The sequence below is a fragment of the Epinephelus fuscoguttatus genome, linkage group LG23 (assembly GCF_011397635.1).
Source record: "Epinephelus fuscoguttatus linkage group LG23, E.fuscoguttatus.final_Chr_v1".
NCBI classification, from domain to species: Eukaryota; Metazoa; Chordata; class Actinopteri; order Perciformes; family Serranidae; genus Epinephelus; species Epinephelus fuscoguttatus.
This window is the reverse complement of record NC_064774.1, coordinates 10,057,282-10,077,185: the sequence shown is the minus strand read 5'-3', so window position 1 is coordinate 10,077,185 and position 19,904 is coordinate 10,057,282. Positions and strand designations below refer to the sequence as shown.

Here is a 19,904-nt window from a genome sequence, read left to right as displayed (position 1 = left end):
TCCTTTCTACTGTTCTTTAAACAAAATCTAATGGCACACTTTAAAGGCAAAATCAAACATCATCAAAACACGGTCAAATATTCTTATGTTTACTGTCATTCCATCCACCGACCACTCTATGTGTGTGTTTATTCGTTGCCACACAGGAGACATGAGCAACAGCTGCAGAAAATGATGAAACCCAACAGGAGGTAGAAGAGGTTTGTGGTCCAGAAGGCAAACAGGTAGAGCGTCTTGTTGCAGTAGGTGTCCAGGCTGGAAATCGTCTTGTTATAGCTGGGTTCATAGATGGAATAAATCCACACATTACCTACAGAAAAGAAGACTAATTATGAACAGCAGTGCCCTGCGTCAAAGTCTTGATTCTACATTTGTTAGACAAATCCACTCCAGTCTTTCAGCCTTTTAGCCTACCAGCGATGAACCAGCAGAGGAAGAAGAGAAAGACAAGGCAGCTCCAGGCCTTGCTTTGATTTCCAAAGTTGGCACAGCAGGGCAGGATGGAGAGCATGGTCAGAAGCAGGGAGACGATGCCCATCACCAACAGGTAGACGGGGATGTAGGGCTGCCTCGGACAGTCATGTTGGTACACTGCTCCTGTAGGACACAAGGTGCGTCAGTTCACCTGCCTCGTCTATGTATGATCATTGAACTTCATTTTAGTTATGGAGGGTGAAAAATGACAACTGTATAGATACATTTAAAAAAAAAATTATATTTTTTTATATTTTATATATTATATTTTATATATTTACATAATAAATGCATGAAAAAAGAAATAAATGCAGAGGTTAGGATATTTATTTATTTATTACCTTTTTAATCATTGACATTTATTCATACATTTATTTATTTAAACCATATTTATTTCAACATTTATTGATTTATTTATTCTGTATTTAAATGGTTATGTGTTTATGCATTTATCTATTCATTTCCATATTTGTTTCAACATTTATTTGGCCAGTAATGTATTTATTTAGGTCTTTAAACCAGAATTTATTCATTGTCTTAATTATTTCTGTTTTTATATATTTATTTCTATATATTTTTTAAACATTTATATATTTGCTTTTTTCCTGTATTTATTCATACATTAATTTATTTATTCCATATTCAGTCGTTCATTGATTTATGCAATTATCTTTTTATTTCTATATTTATTTCAACTTTCTTTAGTAATTTATTTATTTAGTTATGCATTTATTTATTTGGGTATTTATTTCAGGATTTATTTATTATTTTTTATTTATTATCTATTAATTTATCCCTGTATTTAAAAAAAAAATCATATATTTCCGTATTTATTTACTTTTCAGGTATATGTTTCATGATTTATTTACCATTTTAAATATTTCTGTTTTTATATATTTATTTCTGTATTTTTTTATACATTTATGTATTTCCATTTTTTAAATGTTTGTCCTGTATTTATTAATACATTTATTTATTTATTCTGTATTCAGTTGTTCATTTATTTACACTTTTATCTTTATTTCCATATTTTCAAAATATATGTATTTAGTCATTTATTCTTTTATTCAGCTTTTATTGTATTCATTTTTATACATTTCAGGATTTATTTATTTATACAATATTCAATCATTTTCTTATTTTATGCATTTATCTGTTTAGTTTAGCAACATTTTTTCATCATTTATTTTTTGTTTTATTTATCTATGCATTTATTTATTCTTTTATTTATTTCTGTACTATAGAAATGTATTTCTGTTCTTATTCATGCATTTATTTTATGTATTCTGTACTTATTTATTTATTAAGTTATTGATACTTGAGTCATTTTCATGCCTCCATATTTTTGGCTACATTTGCGATCCACAGTGAAACAAGTTCAAAGGTGAATCACTTACCTATGACCAACTGAGCGAAGGGCATGACCGCCATGATCACCTGGGCACATACTGAGTAGAGACAGACAACATTTTATACATGTGATGAGATTAATTTCATATGAACACAAGTGTGCATGACATTTTCCACATCACTATCTCTCACCTAATATTGCTGCTGGAGGTTGAAGAGGGCTGCGGATGCGCAGAAGTCCTTCGCTCTCTGACATTGTGCTTTATGATAAATGGAAACTACAGAGGGTCAAAGGAAAGAAAGACAGACGCATCAGATGTCGAATCTTGTCTGCAGTGTCCACATTTCTCAATAAGTGCTCCTAATTACATATAAAGTGGTGAAATAACTCCACAAACATGCTGCAGTGCACTTCCCTAAAATAAAGGGGAACGTTTCATGTTGTTCTTTTAACTGCAAGAAAAGTAAGCACAGATCTAAAATGACTAAACGAACTATAAAAGAGACAGGAAACTGGCTGTTTTGAAGTTATTCTTTCAGCTGAAAATCTATGATACATGTGCACCAAAAGTAAAATTATTTGAGTTTGAAGAACCTAATCAGACAGGTCAAATACCTCTGTGTGAGTAAGAGTATCTCCTCGATGTGTCTCCTCTGGATCTACGAACTGCTGGGACATCTGAATGTCAGAGACAGTTCACTTGTGGTGTGACGCAGAGTTCTCATGCTGTGTGAGGTGAGCTTGTTTCAGTTTCTTTTCTGTTTGGTAATGAGGAAGCACGTCAAACTGTGAACTGAAATAATTCAGCATTTACCTTTTGTTCTTGTCACTGACTCTGTATCATGTTGTTACTGATTAATAATCACTTTGTATTTGGTCTTGTCCTACAACTTAAATTTTTTGGGGGGGAAATTATTTGTACAAAAATTTGCTTTCCATTTTCTTTAGCTTTCTCCTTTGTCCTCCATCTGGTATTTTTCTATCTGGGCGCATGTTTTTGTGTCTTAGTGACTCATGGCAACAACACATCTTTTGAAATTGGGCTGCAGTGCAGCCACTCTGGGCACAGCTGCAGCGTCATTGTACGTCTAGTGTTTGTTTTTGCCACTGACAGACTCAGGTTATTACTTCAAGTGTCGGACTTCATCATGCAAAGGCTTTCTACAGCTATACAGTGTAAGATCCTTTTTATTTTATCAGGAACAGCCCCAAAACCCACCCCTCCGGGCACTCCGGCTTCCTCCCACAGTCCAAAGACATGCAGATTGGGGACTAGGTTAATTGATAACTCTAAATTGTCCGTAGGTGTGAATGTGAGCGTGAATGGTTGTCTGTCTCTATGTGTCAGCCCTGCGATAGTCTGGCGACCTGTCCAGGGTGTACCCTGCCTCTCGCCCGATGTAGCTGGGATAGGCTCCAGCCCCCCCGCGACCCTCAAGAGGATGAAGCGGTTAGAAGATGAATGAACCAGTCGCACTCACATTCACACCTACGGACAATTTAGAGTCACCAATTAACCTGCATGTCTTTGGACTGTGGGAGGAAGCCGGAGTACCCGGCGACAATGCTAACCACTGCAGCACCATTGTCCCACCACATGCCAGTTGTTGTTGTCAGGGTTATTTGTCCATCTTCCTGACAAGTTGGGCCAACATCGTGTGTACCAAAGAGTTCTTAGGTTGTCTAATTTCACAAGACACCCCACCCTTACACGGGGTATCTTAGTATGCCACAGCCCTTTAAAGACAGCAATCTTGGCCAGTACCAAGGCAGTTTTGGCTTGCATGAAGTGTGTTTTACGATGATAAAATTACTGTTTATTGGTGGGTTTGGAGATGTGATTTCTGGGCTGTTTCTGGTTAAACAAAAAGGAACTTACTCTTTAACAAAAAGGTCTATCTCTGTAGGGATCCTTTCCATAATGTTGTCAGACACTCACCAGACTCCATTTAAAAAAACAGTAATTTTAGTGTGTATAGAGGCAGCATATTTTCACATCTAACTGGGTGAATTAAGGGTTTATTTCAACCAAACCAGAGTTGGTGATTGTTGGAACAGTGGAGATACGAACTAAAACATCTCCTATGAGTTTGATTAAGTTTCCGTCGACTTGGAATAAGGTGTGATTTACGATTCTAAAATTAGTTTATTTAAATGGAGTCTTGTGGGACTGGCGATGGCGATTTTGGGGCTGATTCTGGTCAAACAAAAAGAATCTTACTCTTTAACAAAAAGCTCTATCTCTGTAGGGATCCTTTCCATAATGTTGTCAGACACTTATAATAACAATCTGAGCCTGTCAGTGACAAAAACAAGCACTTTCAGTGGACATGAAGTGACAGTGCATTTTGCCCCAAGTGGTTACATTGCAGCCTGTTTTGCAGCTTGCAGCAGCAGTGTTCTCGAACAATACTAGACCAGTAACCAGTTTCAAAAATTGTTGCTCCCATGAGTCACTTAGACACAAAAACATGGAAAAATAGGGTTGAAGGGGAAAAAAAAAAGCAACTAGAAAAACACTCAGAGAGTGCAGACCTCCGCCAAGTAGGTGATATTTCCTCCCCCTCTGCATCAGATTTTGCAGCCTGCATCACAATTAGGTTATTTGCATCACTATCATTATTAGGTTATATATGCCTTCACCATGGAGACACTGTGGTGTATTTATTTCATTTGTATTTTGTACCAACAACAACAACACAGGTTTTTTGTATTTTTCACTTTCTTTTTTTCCAACACAGAACATTAATTTCAACTTTAGAATTATATTTTCACCATCTCATCAGAAATTGGAATTGCTGAGGCTGTCAGACGATAGACTTTATTTATTATTTTATCCACTTGCTTCTACCGATCACCACCAAACTTGTATCATCTGTTCCTTGTCCCATTATCCACCTTTCCTGAAAATGTCATCAAAATCCGTTCATAAATTTTTGAGTTATTTTGCAGACAAACAAACAGACAAACAGACCAACGCCGGCGAAAACATAACCTCCTTGGTGGAGGTAAATACTAACGCTCTTCCACTATGTCTCCAGGAAAGTTATCCACACAGTGGTGTAATGCAGTGGTTCCCAACTGGTCCAGCCACAGGGTGCAGATTTCTCCTTAGTCATTAGTTCAAGGTCCATGTCTCCATGTCGTCCAGCTAGTTTGCGGTCGCAGTCAAGCAGCTGTCCCTTAGTCACTCAATCTACAGCAAGAACCGGCACTTCAAAGTAAAAACTCTGTGCCAGAAATTCACTGTACTTATTTGCGAGTCACTTGTGGTCCATTCAGAGGTGACCCGCAACCCACCAGTTGGGAACCACTGTTCTTAAGGTCTCTGAATCCAGATCTGAGGACTCAATTGCAACAGTTGGAAACAAGACAAAGTTTTCTTGGGCAGCAAATCAGAGTAAAGCAAACAAAGAACAACAAAGTGGGGCCAAGCTTGGTTTGTGCTTCAGATGATGATGATGTGGCAGATTTGGGGAGACAGGCTAGCTGTTTGCCCCGATTTCAAGTCTTTATGCAAAGTGACTGCTGGCTGTAGCTCCATATTAACACTACAGATGAGAGGGGTGGCATTGAATTCGTCTTCAGGAAGTGAAAGACCGGGTGCGCTCCTTGTCAATTTCTTCTGTCTTTCCTTTCTGCTATTAACAGCAACCTGTTTCCTCACTCCTGCATGACGTGACTCCTTTAACGACAGGCTGATGTACACTGGGTGACTCATGATGTAATGAGGAGCAGGTGAGGTGAGGTGTGGAGCAATCACAGCCAAGCACGAGGAAGGGACAGAGTGTGATTTAGACTGAGATCAATAAAAGTCTTATGTGGTGAGAACAGTTGTAAGACAGCTATTTTTACATTGAATTCATTTCCCTCCATCTCAGTATAACTCGTGCGTTCTACACGAGGTAGAGCACGTCATGTGGTCAAGCAGGCTGTTTATAAAACACTTCCTGTTTTCACAGTTATCATATGACACAGTTGCATGTTTCTTTCTCTTTTATTGTGACAAAATACAACTTACTGTGGGTAACATACTGTGTGTGATCTTAATAGTTACAGTATTATAAGATACAGCAGTGGAAGTCATCTGTTTAGTGTTGTGATTAAATTTTAGACCAAAAAGGGGACCTTAAAAATGTTGTCCCCTGCTGGAAACAACATGGATCATATAGTATTTCATATAGTCTTATAGTGTATCAGAAATCATTGTCTGGTAAGTGCATGATGGGGAAGATTTGCAGTATGAATGGTTAAACGTGAACATGTTTTATGACGTGCCCTCCTGACACAAATTAACAAAAACATGAGCATTACAGTAAAAAAACAACAAACAAAGAACAAACATCTTGTCATATGATCTTGTACTATGTATAAAGCTGAAGTCAAAATCCTCCTGGTTCATCATGTAAACAATACATCTCATCTTTTGCACAGGAAGTGAGAGAGGAGTCACACACAGAGCAGTGCGGCTTCTGCAGGAAGTAGAGAAGGCTCAGCATTAGGTAAACTCTTACAGACATCTGTCAGTTTCAGTTAATTTAGCTTTCAATAGCCCAAAAGGCTAAATATAGCAACAAGAGGTGAAACACAAGAGGCCTTTCCTTTTAGTCCAGCGCCCCATTGACTCAGTTAGCTTTAGCGCTATGTTTCAAAGCGCTATCCATTTAGAGGAGGTGAAATTTAAATGTTTTGCGATGTAAATGTTTTGACTAAAATTTATTTTCTGTTGGCTTTGCTAACAGAAGGCTGGCTAGCCGCGATAACATGTGGAAACCTCCCTCCAGTGTCTGCTGGTTAGCTAACGTTAGCCTTGGCTGCTCTACACTGCACACCACCAAGGCTAGATGGGAGCTAGCTAGCGGCGCAGCTCATTAGCGATCACTGCTGGTAACAATGTCCTAATGGTGCGAAAAAATGGAGGCCTCTTCCTCCTCGGTAGCCCTAGTGAGCTAGCAGTTTCATTTTGAGTCGCAAGACCTCTTTGGCATTGTTCACTACGTTAGCAACACTAGCCGTGCTAACACTGCTAAGAGTAAAAGCAAAGTTAGCAATGCTAAAGGGGGTTTGTGTCTCAAAATTGACCTGAGGGGAGAGCGGAGAGTGGGCACATTGTTTCCACAACAACGCTGTTGAGTCGGGACGGCAATGCTAGCGCCAATCTCCGAATGAGCGGTGCTACTAGCTAGCTCCCATCAAACCGGGCTGGTGTGCCGTGCAGTAAACTGAGAAGTAGCAAAATTAACCTTTATACTGACATGTGTTACATCCCTGCTGCAGACGTTATTTAAAGGATTACTTTGGTATTTTTTAAAATTTGGACCCTATTTTCATGTTTGCTTGTCATGTTTTTGTGTCGAGGTGACTAATGGGAAAAAACGTTTTTGAAATTGAGTTTTGAGCGAGACAGCTGTGACAGGCTGCAATGTGGCATTTTTGTTTTTGCCACTGACAGGCTCAGATTTTAAATGTCTGACAACATTATTGAAAGGATCCCTACAGAGATAGACCTTCTTGTGACAAACAGCCCCGACATCGCCATCACCAAACCCACCAGACTCCATTTAAATAAATAGTAATTTAATCATTGTTAAACACACTTCATTCAAAGTCGACAAAAACAAAATAAAACTCACAAAAACCATCTTGGTTCATCTTTTCAATCCAACAATCGCCAACTCTGGTTTGGTTGAAATAAATACTTAATTCATCTGGTTAGATGTGAAATTATGCGGGCTCTATACACACTAAAATTACTGTTTATTTAAATGGAGTCTGGTGGGTTTGGCGATAGCGATTTTGTGGCTGTTTTTGGTTGAACAAAACAATGTTACTCTTAAGATAAAAAGGCCTATCTCTGTAGGGATCCTTTCTGTAGTGTCAGACACTTATAGTAACAATCTGAGCCTGTCAGTGACAAAAAAACAGCACTTTTACTAGACGTAAATTGATGGTGCACTATTGCTCAGTGTTCACATTACACCCTGTTGTGTTACTTGTTAAATACTTTATCAAATTTTAAAACATTTGTTCCCATTAGTCACAGGCCCAGGTTGAAAAACACCAAAGTTATCCTTTAAGACCAGTCTTAAAATTAACAGCATCTTTGAGTTAAGTATGTTTCCAACTTAGGCTGTCAACATGAAGGCAAGTGCCACTGTGAAACATGACAGGTCTTCAGATATATTAGTCTTGTGTTGCAAAGTATGAACCATCAACATTAACAGCCTCAGCAGCAAACTCATTGTGTGCATCCTCTCTCCTCACTGTTTGTCTCTAGACGTCGTCGGGGTCGGCTCGGCCACACAGGCAGAAGCAGACCATTACGCAGCAGCCGCCTACCAGGAACAGACCCAGGAGGATGTAGATTAAGGTGGTGGTCCAGAAGGCAAACAGGTAGAGACCCCTGTCGCAGTAGGGATCCACGTTTGTTGTGTTCTTGTTGTAGTTGGGCTGGTAAATGGAGTATATCCACACATTACCTAGATGAAAAAGAAATAAAAGAGAATAAATTCACAGGCATTAATTACCCATATATATTTAATCTACTTTAACTTCATACAACACTCTGCATTGTGGTCTAATGTAAAAAAAAACAGCTATCTATTTCCACTGTGAAAAGTTGTGAATAGTACCAATGGAACCGTTCCGTACCGTCCAAATTTCTGGTCAACCCTCTGTTGGGGTACCTAGCACACAGATCTGGTACTAAAAGGTGGAGCTGTGGACACTGTGGTCCATTTCGATCATTTGGTACGATTTATACTTTTGCGCCAAATTGACGCTGTACCTATGGTCACATACGTTGTAGCCTATGCCATTGCCTGACATGCACCTCCCCAGAAACGTGACTACATGTCGTGGCAGCACAGACCACAACAACTTTGATTGGTCGGCTTGATAGCGGCGCATTTCCTCCTACGCATGTCCGACGACTCCTTCTGTCAACACGAACCAAATGGAGAGGCTGATCAAAGAAGTCCGCAAATACGAACATTTGCATGACTCCTCCTCACCCCACTACAAAGAGTCTCAAATGGCTGCTAACTCTTGGAGAGAAATTTCCAATAACCTCAGTGTGGACGTAGCAGAATGCATGAAGAGGTTGAAAAACTTGATGGACAAATACGTTCAGCAGTCATTAAACCGAGTTGTCGTTGACGTTGTGATAAAATATATCATGTTTAATATTATCACAAGTTTGTAGTCTGCTACGTTTTCTCCAGCATCAAACAGGAAGCAGCAGGTAGACAATAAACATGGAGGGAACTCTAGGGAGGCGCAAGAACGTCAAACAAGTCTGGGTTCTCTTGTTCCATGGAAAAAGAGGAAAAACTGATGGAGTTGGGGAGTGAACAAGAGTCGGTGTTTAATTCATCGTGTAACTGATCCATCAACCAGCACTTATATTAGTGAGAAATCTCTAATTTACGCAGTCTCCTCCAATTGAAACAAGACAGCTGACGAATGGAGGCTGGTCACAAGTTGAGGCCACAAAAATGTAACTTAAATGTAAAGTTTGAACACAAATACAGTTTGTCTTTATGGATTATATTGATGTAGAATTGATAAGAACCCTGTCAACATATGACAACTTTTATCTAGTGTTTCCAGAGTTATGTGTTTTTGCAGACACATGAGGGATTGTTAATATGTCGCATTTTTTAAAAGGGAGTTTGGCATGATATTTTTTCACCAGGAGCAGGATGGGAAATAATCTCAAAAGGAAATAGTTGTGCTCTTGCAAATAGAGACCCAAAGTCTTTGTAATACTTATAGTGTGACTAAAAACTCACATTGTCTTTAGATGAGTGTTACTTTAGTCTTTTAAAAGTATTTCAGTGTATGGTAGGCATTTATCTTTTTCAATACAGCTGTAATAAGCAGTGTTGTTTATCTACATACATGTTTCTTACATTTCAGTATTTCTCTGTGGCATTTTAAGAATGATGACGCCACCAGGATGCCCCAACAGTATCGTTTATTTAATGTGAGGCAGAAGTCCAAAACAAATTCTGCCTAAAATACGTATAATTAAATTCATTACTTTGGTTACTTCAGCTGTGATGTTAAGAGGACTGAGTGATAACAGGTTGAACCTGTATTTTCTGGCCTCAGTGCAACTAAAAATGTTTTTTTTTTTGATGATTTTACTTGTACACTTGAGGGGTTTGTGTGCAGCTCTGTCACTTTAGAAAAAGGGAGGATCATAGATGGACATCTAGTGGACAATACATGTTACTACAGTGTGCATTCTCCAACTAGTGCATCTGAATGATTGCTACTAATTGCTGCTTTTCCTTTTAAATTTTGCATCCCTTGTATCACTTGCTTATACATTTTTTAAACTGTAAAAATGTAATCCTTGCTGTATTTGTATTATCCTGTAAAGAACTACAAAGGCAGGTGATGTAAGATTTAAATGCCTGCTGTAACAAAATAACAGACAACATGGAAACAGCAAGGAAAATTTCCTCAGTTGAATCCATTATTCTCAGGACACCCTGTGGTGCAGTCTTACTTTGTGCCCAGACATGTCAAACCAACATCAAAGAACTAGTGGCAACGAAGGCCAAACCTTGCGTCGCGTCATGTCGCCTGTGTCTCAGCCAAAAAGTTGTACCCAAAGGCTACCACCAACAGCCAACTAGCAGGTGTGTTGTGCACCTGCGTGAGAAGAAATTACTCTCCATAGCAGCAGGCGGTGTTAGTCTGTATTCGTTATTTAAATAGGGGAACCAGAGGACCTACAGAATGGATTTAAGACACTAGTTGGCCCGTTAGCACATCAACAACACAACCCCCTGTTTAAAGACCAAATCATATTTACCATGCACTAGTGAAACAATAACAAGATTCCGATAATAATTACGAACTGTTTCTGTGAAAGAACTTAATGTCTAAAAAATAATCATACCTATTATATCAATTTTGTTTTGATCTCACACCCACTTGACTTTCGATGTTTCTTTACTTTCCTCACTTCTGTTACGCTTCTCGTGCACTGAGCTTAACTGCCGATCAGAGTGATTTCACTCACCAATGGGCTCCGCCATCTTCAATGCTGATTCAAAATGCTGAAGCAGCCAAAAACAACAGCTAACTAGTGGCAACTGTGCAGGGCACACCACAAAAACTAGGGCGATGGACACTCACTGTCGACATTTATCAGCGGCTAAGCCTCACCTTCACCAGTGACTTACATGGCCTGAATTCTTAGTTTTGTTGCTACAATTACCCTCTGTTACATACACTCAATGTTTATAGGTAAAGGCCTTTGCACACGGAGTCCATTTTTTTCGTCCGAAATTGTCGCAGTCTGAAACTTTCGTCCATCGTTAACAGTACTATTTCCTGCATTTTTTGCACCTGTCAGAAGCTTAAAGAGACTTGTTTGACCATGAATCAGTGAAGAAAATGTGGCAGCGAGACACATCTGTGACGAGACAGAGGAACGGGTCGCACAGCATAATTTCATAACTCGGATAGCTCACTTTCAACAGGTCAGACGGGCTAGTAATTTTCAGGTGGGTAATAATGAGGAGGAAGAGGAGGATGTGGACTGCACAGACAGACAGTAAAAGAAAAGTAAGGAAACAGAGAGGGAGGACAGCTCTGCTCAGCCCTTTCAGCCGCAGTGCCAAATGCAAGACATGGAGAGAGAGTGGCGACAGCTAGAGAGGTAACTCCAGATGCAGCTGTAGCCAGTATCTCACTATCACTATCCTCATTCATGTTTTATGAAGCTATTAATTATATTCGGACACAAAATAAGCCTGAAAAGCTGAAAATCAGAACAAAAGTACAGAGAGTTGTTGCATAGAGATGATACACCATCTCATCTAGTTGCATTGGTGTGAACCGGCAGGTTTTTAAAACGTTGCAGAACAGCGCATTACAAGTAGTTGCTTGTTTCAACTTGTCTCGTCACGAATCTTTGGTCTGAACTGGGCTTAAGTCTTCTGGTCACTTTGGAGGCTGCAGTTGGTGCTGTTGTCAAATTGTTAATATTCAGTCGCTTGAGGAATCCCAATACACAATTTTAACAGACTTGTGCCAACCACAAAAGTATTTTCCTTGGCCATGGTACAGTGTCAAATAGGCTGGAGGTCACTTGCACTATCTTTAGTCGCGCCTCCCTTCTGTGGTCGTCACTCATCAGCCCACCGCTGTTGAAACTCACCTGCAATAAACCAGCAGAAGACGAAGATGCCTATCAACGAGTTCCAGGTGGCGCAAATTGAAGTCAGCGGGTTTGAGGTGCCGTCGTTGGCCTGCTTGGCGCAGGGCAGGCAAGGAAAATTTCCTCAGTTGAATCCATTATTCTCAGGACACCCTGTGGTGCAGTCTTACTTTGTGCCCAGACATGTCAAACCAACATCAAAGAACTAGTGGCAACGAAGGCCAAACCTTGCGTCGCGTCATGTCGCCTGTGTCTCAGCCAAAAAGTTGCACCCAAAGGCTACCACCAACAGCCAACTAGCAGGTATGTTGTGCACCTGCGTGAGAAGAAATTACTCTCCATAGCAGCAGGCGGTGTTAGTCTGTATTCGTTATTTAAATAGGGGAACCAGAGGACCTACAGAATGGATTTAAGACACTAGTTGGCCCGTTAGCACATCAACAACACAACCCCATGTTTAAAGACCAAATCATATTTACCATGCACTAGTGAAACAACAACAAGATTCCGATAATAATTACGAACTGTTTCTGTGAAAGAACTTAATGTCTAAAAAATAATCATACCTATTATATCAATTTTGTTTTGATCTCACACCCACTTGACTTTCGATGTTTCTTTACTTTCCTCACTTCTGTTACGCTTCTCGTGCACTGAGCTTAACTGCCGATCAGAGTGATTTCACTCACCAATGGGCTCCGCCATCTTCAATGCTGATTCAAAATGCTGAAGCAGCCAAAAAAACAACAGCTAACTAGTGGCAACTGTGCAGGGCACACCACAAAAACTAGGGCGATGGACACTCACTGACGGCTCGACATTTATCAGCGGCTAAGCCTCACCTTCACCAGTGACTTACATGGCCTGAATTCTTAGTTTTGTTGCTACAATTACCCTCTGTTACATACACTCAATGTTTATAGGTAAAGGCCTTTGCACACGGAGTCCATTTTTTTCGGCCGAAATTGTCGCAGTCTGAAACTTTCGTCCATCGTTAACAGTACTATTTCCTGCATTTTTTGCACCTGTCAGAAGCTTAAAGAGACTTGTTTGACCATGAATCAGTGAAGAAAATGTGGCAGCGAGACACATCTGTGACGAGACAGAGGAACGGGTCGCACAGCATAATTTCATAACTCGGATAGCTCACTTTCAACAGGTCAGACGGGCTAGTAATTTTCAGGTGGGTAATAATGAGGAGGAAGAGGAGGATGTGGACTGCACAGACAGACAGTAAAGAAAAGTAAGGAAACAGAGAGGAGGACAGCTCTGCTCAGCCCTTTCAGCCGCAGTGCCAAATGCAAGACATGGAGAGAGAGTGGCGACAGCTAGAGAGGTAACTCCAGATGCAGCTGTAGCCAGTATCTCACTATCACTATCCTCATTCATGTTTTATGAAGCTATTAATTATATTCGGACACAAAATAAGCCTGAAAAGCTGAAAATCAGAACAAAAGTACAGAGAGTTGTTGCATAGAGATGATACACCATCTCATCTAGTTGCATTGGTGTGAACCGGCAGGTTTTTAAAACGTTGCAGAACAGCACATTACAAGTAGTTGCTTGTTTCAACTTGTCACGAATCTTTGGTCTGAACTGGGCTTAAGTCTTCTGGTCACTTTGGAGGCTGCAGTTGGTGCTGTTGTCAAATTGTTAATATTCAGTCGCTTGAGGAATCCCAATACACAATTTTAACAGACTTGTGCCAACCACAAAAGTATTTTCCTTGGCCATGGTACAGTGTCAAATAGGCTGGAGGTCACTTGCACTATCTTTAGTCGCGCCTCCCTTCTGTGGTCGTCACTCATCAGCCCACCGCTGTTGAAACTCACCTGCAATAAACCAGCAGAAGACAAAGATGCCTATCAACGAGTTCCAGGTGGCGCAAATTGAAGAGAGCGGGTTTTAGGTGCCGTCGTCGGCCTGCTTGGCGCAGGGCAGGCAAGGAAAATTTCCTCATTTGAATCCATTATTCTCAGGACACCCTGTGGTGCAGTCTTACTTTGTGCCCAGACATGTCAAACCAACATCAAAGAACTAGTGGCAACGAAGGCCAAACCTTGCGTCGCGTCATGTCGCCTGTGTCTCAGCCAAAAAGTTGCACCCAAAAGCTACCACCAACAGCCAACTAGCAGGTATGTTGTGCACCTGCGTGAGAAGAAATAACTCTCCATAGCAGCAGGCGGTGTTAGTCTGTATTAGTTATTTAAATAAGGGAACCAGAGGCCCTTTAGAATGGATTTAAGACACTAGTTGGCCCGTTAGCACATCAACAACACAACCCCATGTTTAAAGACCAAATCATATTTACCATGCACTAGTGAAACAACAACAAGATTCCGATAATAATTACGAACTGTTTCTGTGAAAGAACTTAATGTCTAAAAAATAATCATACCTATTATATCAATTTTGTTTTGATCTCACACCCACTTGACTTTCGATGTTTCTTTACTTTCCTCACTTCTGTTACGCTTCTCGTGCACTGAGCTTAACTGCCGATCAGAGTGATTTCACTCACCAATGGGCTCCGCCATCTTCAATGCTGATTCAAAATGCTGAAGCAGCCAAAAAAACAACAGCTAACTAGTGGCAACTGTGCAGGGCACACCACAAAAACTAGGGCGATGGACACTCACTGACGGCTCGACATTTATCAGCGGCTAAGCCTCACCTTCACCAGTGACTTACATGGCCTGAATTCTTAGTTTTGTTGCTACAATTACCCTCTGTTACATACACTCAATGTTTATAGGTAAAGGCCTTTGCACACGGAGTCCATTTTTTTCGTCCGAAATTGTCGAAGTCTGAAACTTTCGTCCATCGTTAACAGTACTATTTCCTGCATTTTTTGCACCTGTCAGAAGCTTAAAGAGACTTGTTTGACCATGAATCAGTGAAGAAAATGTGGCAGCGAGACACATCTGTGACGAGACAGAGGAACGGGTCGCACAGCATAATTTCATAACTCGGATAGCTCACTTTCAACAGGTCAGACGGGCTAGTAATTTTCAGGTGGGTAATAATGAGGAGGAAGAGGAGGATGTGGACTGCACAGACAGACAGTAAAAGAAAAGTAAGGAAACAGAGAGGGAGGACCGCTCTGCTCAGCCCTTTCAGCCGCAGTGCCAAATGCAAGACATGGAGAGAGAGTGGCGACAGCTAGAGAGGTACCTCCAGATGCAGCTGTAGCCAGTATCTCACTATCACTATCCTCATTCATGTTTTATGAAGCTATTAATTATATTCGGACACAAAATAAGCCTGAAAAGCTGGAAATCAGAACAAAAGTACAGAGAGTTGTTGCATAGAGATGATACACCATCTCATCTAGTTGCATTGGTGTGAACCGGCAGGTTTTTAAAACGTTGCAGAACAGCGCATTACAAGTAGTTGCTTGTTTCAACTTGTCTCGTCACGAATCTTTGGTCTGAACTGGGCTTAAGTCTTCTGGTCACTTTGGAGGCTGCAGTTGGTGCTGTTGTCAAATTGTTAATATTCAGTCGCTTGAGGAATCCCAATACACAATTTTAACAGACTTGTGCCAACCACAAAAGTATTTCCCTTGGCCATGGTACAGTGTCAAATAGGCTGGAGGTCACTTGCACTATCTTTAGTCACACCTCCCTTCTGTGGTCGTCACTCATCAGCCCACCGCTGTTGAAACTCACCTGCAATAAACCAGCAGAAGACGAAGATGCCTATCAACGAGTTCCAGGTGGTGCAAATTGAAGAGAGCGGGTTTGAGGTGCCGTCATCGGCCTGCTTGGCGCAGGGCAGGCAGGAGAGCAGCGCCAGCACCAGGCCAAAGACTCCCGCCACTATCAAATAGATGGGGATGTAGCGCTGTCGCGGACAGTCATCCAGGTGTACCGCACCTGTTGGACACGGGGGTGATGGCAGGAGATTAAGTCGCATTTAATGTAGCCACAACTGCAGGAAAATTCTGACTTACCCACATTTAAAACATTTCAGTGAATGTGGATCACTCACCAACTGCAATCTGAGCGATGGGCATGACACAGAGAGCCAACTTTGAACATGCTGCAAGACGAAAAAATACATTTAGACAAGGCACAAACACTTTCAGCCTCTTTTCTGTACACATAATCCATGACAGAGATGTTTAGGATTCAGCTGATCTCACCTAGTATCGGTGTTGGGGGTTGCGGAGGGCTGCGGATGCGTTGTATAAGGCCACTGTTCGACATTATCAGTCGTGAAGACACTCACCTACGGGGGAAGATCAAGAACTGAGTCAGACGTCAAGACTTAAGATGTGATCTGAATCTGCCAGAAAGCAGCAAGAAAACAAATGCTTTAAGAATCTAAAGATAAGATTGTGCTCCTCTCATTCTTTAACCACCTTGTTCTTCATAGGCAACCTCTCCCGAATGCCAAACGTCTCACTGCAAGGTAACGAAAATACAACAATTCTTAATAGCGCTTTTCCATTGACAGTTTTGGCGGTGCTGAGTCAAACCATACTGTGCCAATTTGTGTTTCTTTTGTCAGTTTAAACGTAACGTGCCGCTGTAAGCTGCGCCCGAGATGGACTGTCTCTACTAGGCCAAAAGCGCACTGGACCACCTCCAAGCCAGTGGCTGTGACTTCACGCTGACCTCCCTTCTCCCCCCGAAACAGGCATGTATTGTCAGACTTAACTGATGTCTGTCTGTGCAGCAGGGCTGCCACTAACGATTATTTTCATTGTCCACTAATCTGTCGATTATTTTTGTCGATTAGTCGACTAATCATTTCATCGAAAAATGTGTTAAAATGTTGAAAAATGTCGGTCTGTCTCGCCCAAACCCCAAAATTACATCATCTAATGTCTTGTTTCATACTCACGCCAAAAGGTTTTAGTTCACCGTCACGGGAGAGTGTGTAAAGCTGCCAATATCTGAACGTAAGAAGCTGCAGTAAGAGTATTTTGGGGTACTTTATAGTACTTTTCTATGGAAAATGACTCAAACCGATTAGTCGACTATTAAAATAGTCACCGATTATTTTAATAGTCGATTAGTCATCGATTAGTCGACTAATCGTGGCAGCCCTACTGTGCAGAAAGCCACCGAGAAAGACATTTTTAAAAGCTCAGCTCTCAGGACTTTTGAAGCTACTTCCTGAATTTCTGTGGATTGGATTTTCTTTTGTGAGTCCCTCTTTGTACTTTGGAAATCTGCTTTATTTTCGCTTTTGGCTGTATCGGAGTCATATGACACAGTCAAGTGACTGCTGGTTAAAACTTAAAGCATTTCCTCATTCTGCTGCTTCACAATTAAAAATTACATGACAAAATAAAGTGTGTTTATCACCGAATTAGCGGAACTTGTCAGTGGCTTTTCTTCTACAAAAACAAGTCTACTAATCAAATCTACCGCAAGGAGGGAGAGTGTAAGCAGAAACAGCCACAGTGAGATGTTGACGAAGAGTTGCAGACGACAGGCTCTTACTGCACCTCTGCACACAGCTCACCTCAAACAGGTAAACTTCTTTATCTGCTGGAAGGGGGACTTTAGCCGTGGATCAGCCCACTGCTTTTGGACGTCATCGGCTCACGAGAAGCCGTCAGTGCAAATCCCTGCCACGCTGGGCAGACGCGCCGAGTCAAACCAAGTCAAGCAAGACCAGCAAGTGTGTATGGAAAACAGTATTAGGGCCTGTCCCATTTCTACCCCTTAAATCTTCCACTTGGTATTGAGTGCCCTCGTTTGCGAGATAACCCTTGATGAGGGAAGTGAGAAATATTAGGGTAGAGATCTTTCCCTAAAAAATCAGACACCACTTCATGTAAATCGGCGTGGCCGATGCGCAGGCATACGTCACGAGTAGTCACAAGATACCGATAGTCATTCAGACTTGAAAATGCCGGCTCCAGCGCTTGTGTTGTGGCATCTGCGATGTTTATTCTTGTCCATCTGATGAGTCAACGGAGAGGAAATGCTGAAAACAGGAGGCGCCTACATTGTCTTCTAGTTCTGATCGATTTTGTTCGGGCAAGTTGATTTGTTTAAATATTTTGACGCTGTGTTCAACCGAGTTGCTGATGAGTTTACGCTAGTCCAACCATCTGTTGTTTGTATAGCCTACATTCCGATCGTACAGTAACAAACTGTTTTCCAAAACTTGCCGAAGTTGCTGACTTCGCAAGGTGTTCTGGGAAATTTCATCTTCCACTTTGCTGTAAGTGTGGGTCGGGGCTACCTTGGAATCTAGGGGGGATTTCAAGGGTTGGAAACCACCTCCACTACCTCAATTCTGTTTTGGGACACCACTAGCCTAAACGTGAACACACACAACCAAGTGCAAGTGGGTGTTTTCAGGTGATTACACACAAACTAGTTAGGATACAATTTAAATCCTACAAACTGGACCCTAAACAAAGAGTTGGACAGCGACTCTGCTCTGTTCACATTTTAAAGAGTGTAATTAATATCTCCCTCGCTGATGATGTATGATTACACCCACCTGCAACCCTTACACAAGTCCCTGTGTGTGTAACAAGCAGAGCGAAGGCATGTTGTGCATCTCACTATTTGAAAAATGCACCTGTTGAATAGCAGGGAAATTCTCTACTGTGGACTTTAGACCCGGTTTTTGTTGGTCAATGTTGCAATCGCTTTCCGCCGCTTCAAAACAACAACAACAATGCACCTGACGACACCTCGCTTCAAGACCTACACGCCCACTAACACAATGTGTGTCAGTCTGAAACTAGTAATGACAGTCGTGCTTCGCTGTGCACTGTTATGCGCCTTTTGTAAGATAAAGCTCCAGGTCTCAAGCTGAATGCAGTAACCCTTGTGACATCACTACGGCATCATCAGGGTTATTTGCTTTTTAAAATTGTCAGCAGCTCCCTTTGGAGTCACTTCAGATGTTACACAGCTGTTTCACAGGTAGAGTAGTGCTCCTCATGATGAGCAAACTGAATCAGACGTAGAAAATCAGTGTCAGCATTTAGGGATATGGCTCATGGAAGTGTCGTATATTTTAATTTTGTCTGTGTACAACATAAGGCGGAGATACAGCGAGTTTCTCAAGAACCAATATCAGAGTTAACAGTCCTCATGCAGTTCCCAATTATCAGAGTCTGCAGCACAGACTCAAAAATAAAATGCATGTCATGTTGTGACATGACACAGTGTGCATTCACTTTGTTTACACATCTACAGTGCTGTTGTGCAGAAAAATAGTAGTGTCTTGCAGCAGAGAGGTTGGACTGCATTCCCAACAGAGCCAGTTTAACCAGAATAAAAATAGCAGCTACAAGATGCAACCTGTGCATGCACTAACCTGCCGTTAAACACACAGCAGGAAATAAGGAACATTTAGGGTATGAATTAGACAACACGTGTGAAGCTAAAATAAAATGTACATTGGTTTAGTGCAGTTTTGCATTTTTGAATGTGGGTGAGTTGAGGTAGAGTCGCCTCTGAGCAGTTTCCACTTCAGTTTCAGGAGCTCACATGAATACAACTGTGGCAAATAAAACACATACTAATAAATGTGGTCAGACCAGAAAAGATAACGTTTAACCGCGGCCTCGCCTTTTTTATTCTGAAGTTAAGGTTAAATGTTCGCGGCCCCGCCCCGGTCGGTAACACACCGACATCACGTCAACTTCTGCCGCCTGACAGCGCCTTCAAACTACAAATAAACCCGCGCAGGTGTAGGTGAATTTGTAATTTAAAGTTCTGTGAGTCACAGTTTGTAGTTTGGTTTTATTCTCCGACACTTACCTTCAATCAGAGTTCACCTTCCCTCTGTCTGCTGCTCCCGCTGCTGCTGCTGCTGTTGGGACTCTGACAGCTGCTGCTGCTGCTGCTGTGGCCGCGCCTCCTCCTCTCGGGAGCGCGCATGCTCAGAGCGGCGTTCACGCGGTCATCTGATTGT

General features: G+C 41.4%; 2 protein-coding genes across 2 annotated transcripts; both read right to left on the bottom strand.

Moving 5' to 3' along the window:
* Positions 1 to 128: 128 nt before the first annotated feature.
* On the bottom strand, positions 129 to 2,641 carry LOC125883857 (transmembrane protein 272-like). The gene is made up of 5 exons (XM_049568462.1): positions 2,441 to 2,641; positions 2,017 to 2,102; positions 1,872 to 1,922; positions 415 to 597; positions 129 to 310 (listed from the first exon to the last, which is right to left on the bottom strand). The coding sequence occupies exons 2-5, from the start codon at positions 2,078 to 2,080 to the stop codon at positions 129 to 131; spliced, it is 480 nt and encodes a 159-aa protein (XP_049424419.1). The 5' UTR covers positions 2,081 to 2,102; positions 2,441 to 2,641.
* A 3,162-nt stretch (positions 2,642 to 5,803) lies between these two features.
* LOC125883856 (transmembrane protein 272-like) lies at positions 5,804 to 19,859 on the bottom strand. The gene is made up of 5 exons (XM_049568461.1): positions 19,751 to 19,859; positions 16,153 to 16,238; positions 15,999 to 16,049; positions 15,677 to 15,883; positions 5,804 to 8,304 (listed from the first exon to the last, which is right to left on the bottom strand). Exons 2-5 carry the CDS (start codon positions 16,214 to 16,216, stop codon positions 8,099 to 8,101), a joined length of 528 nt encoding a protein of 175 aa, XP_049424418.1. The 5' UTR covers positions 16,217 to 16,238; positions 19,751 to 19,859; the 3' UTR covers positions 5,804 to 8,098.
* Positions 19,860 to 19,904: the final 45 nt, after the last annotated feature.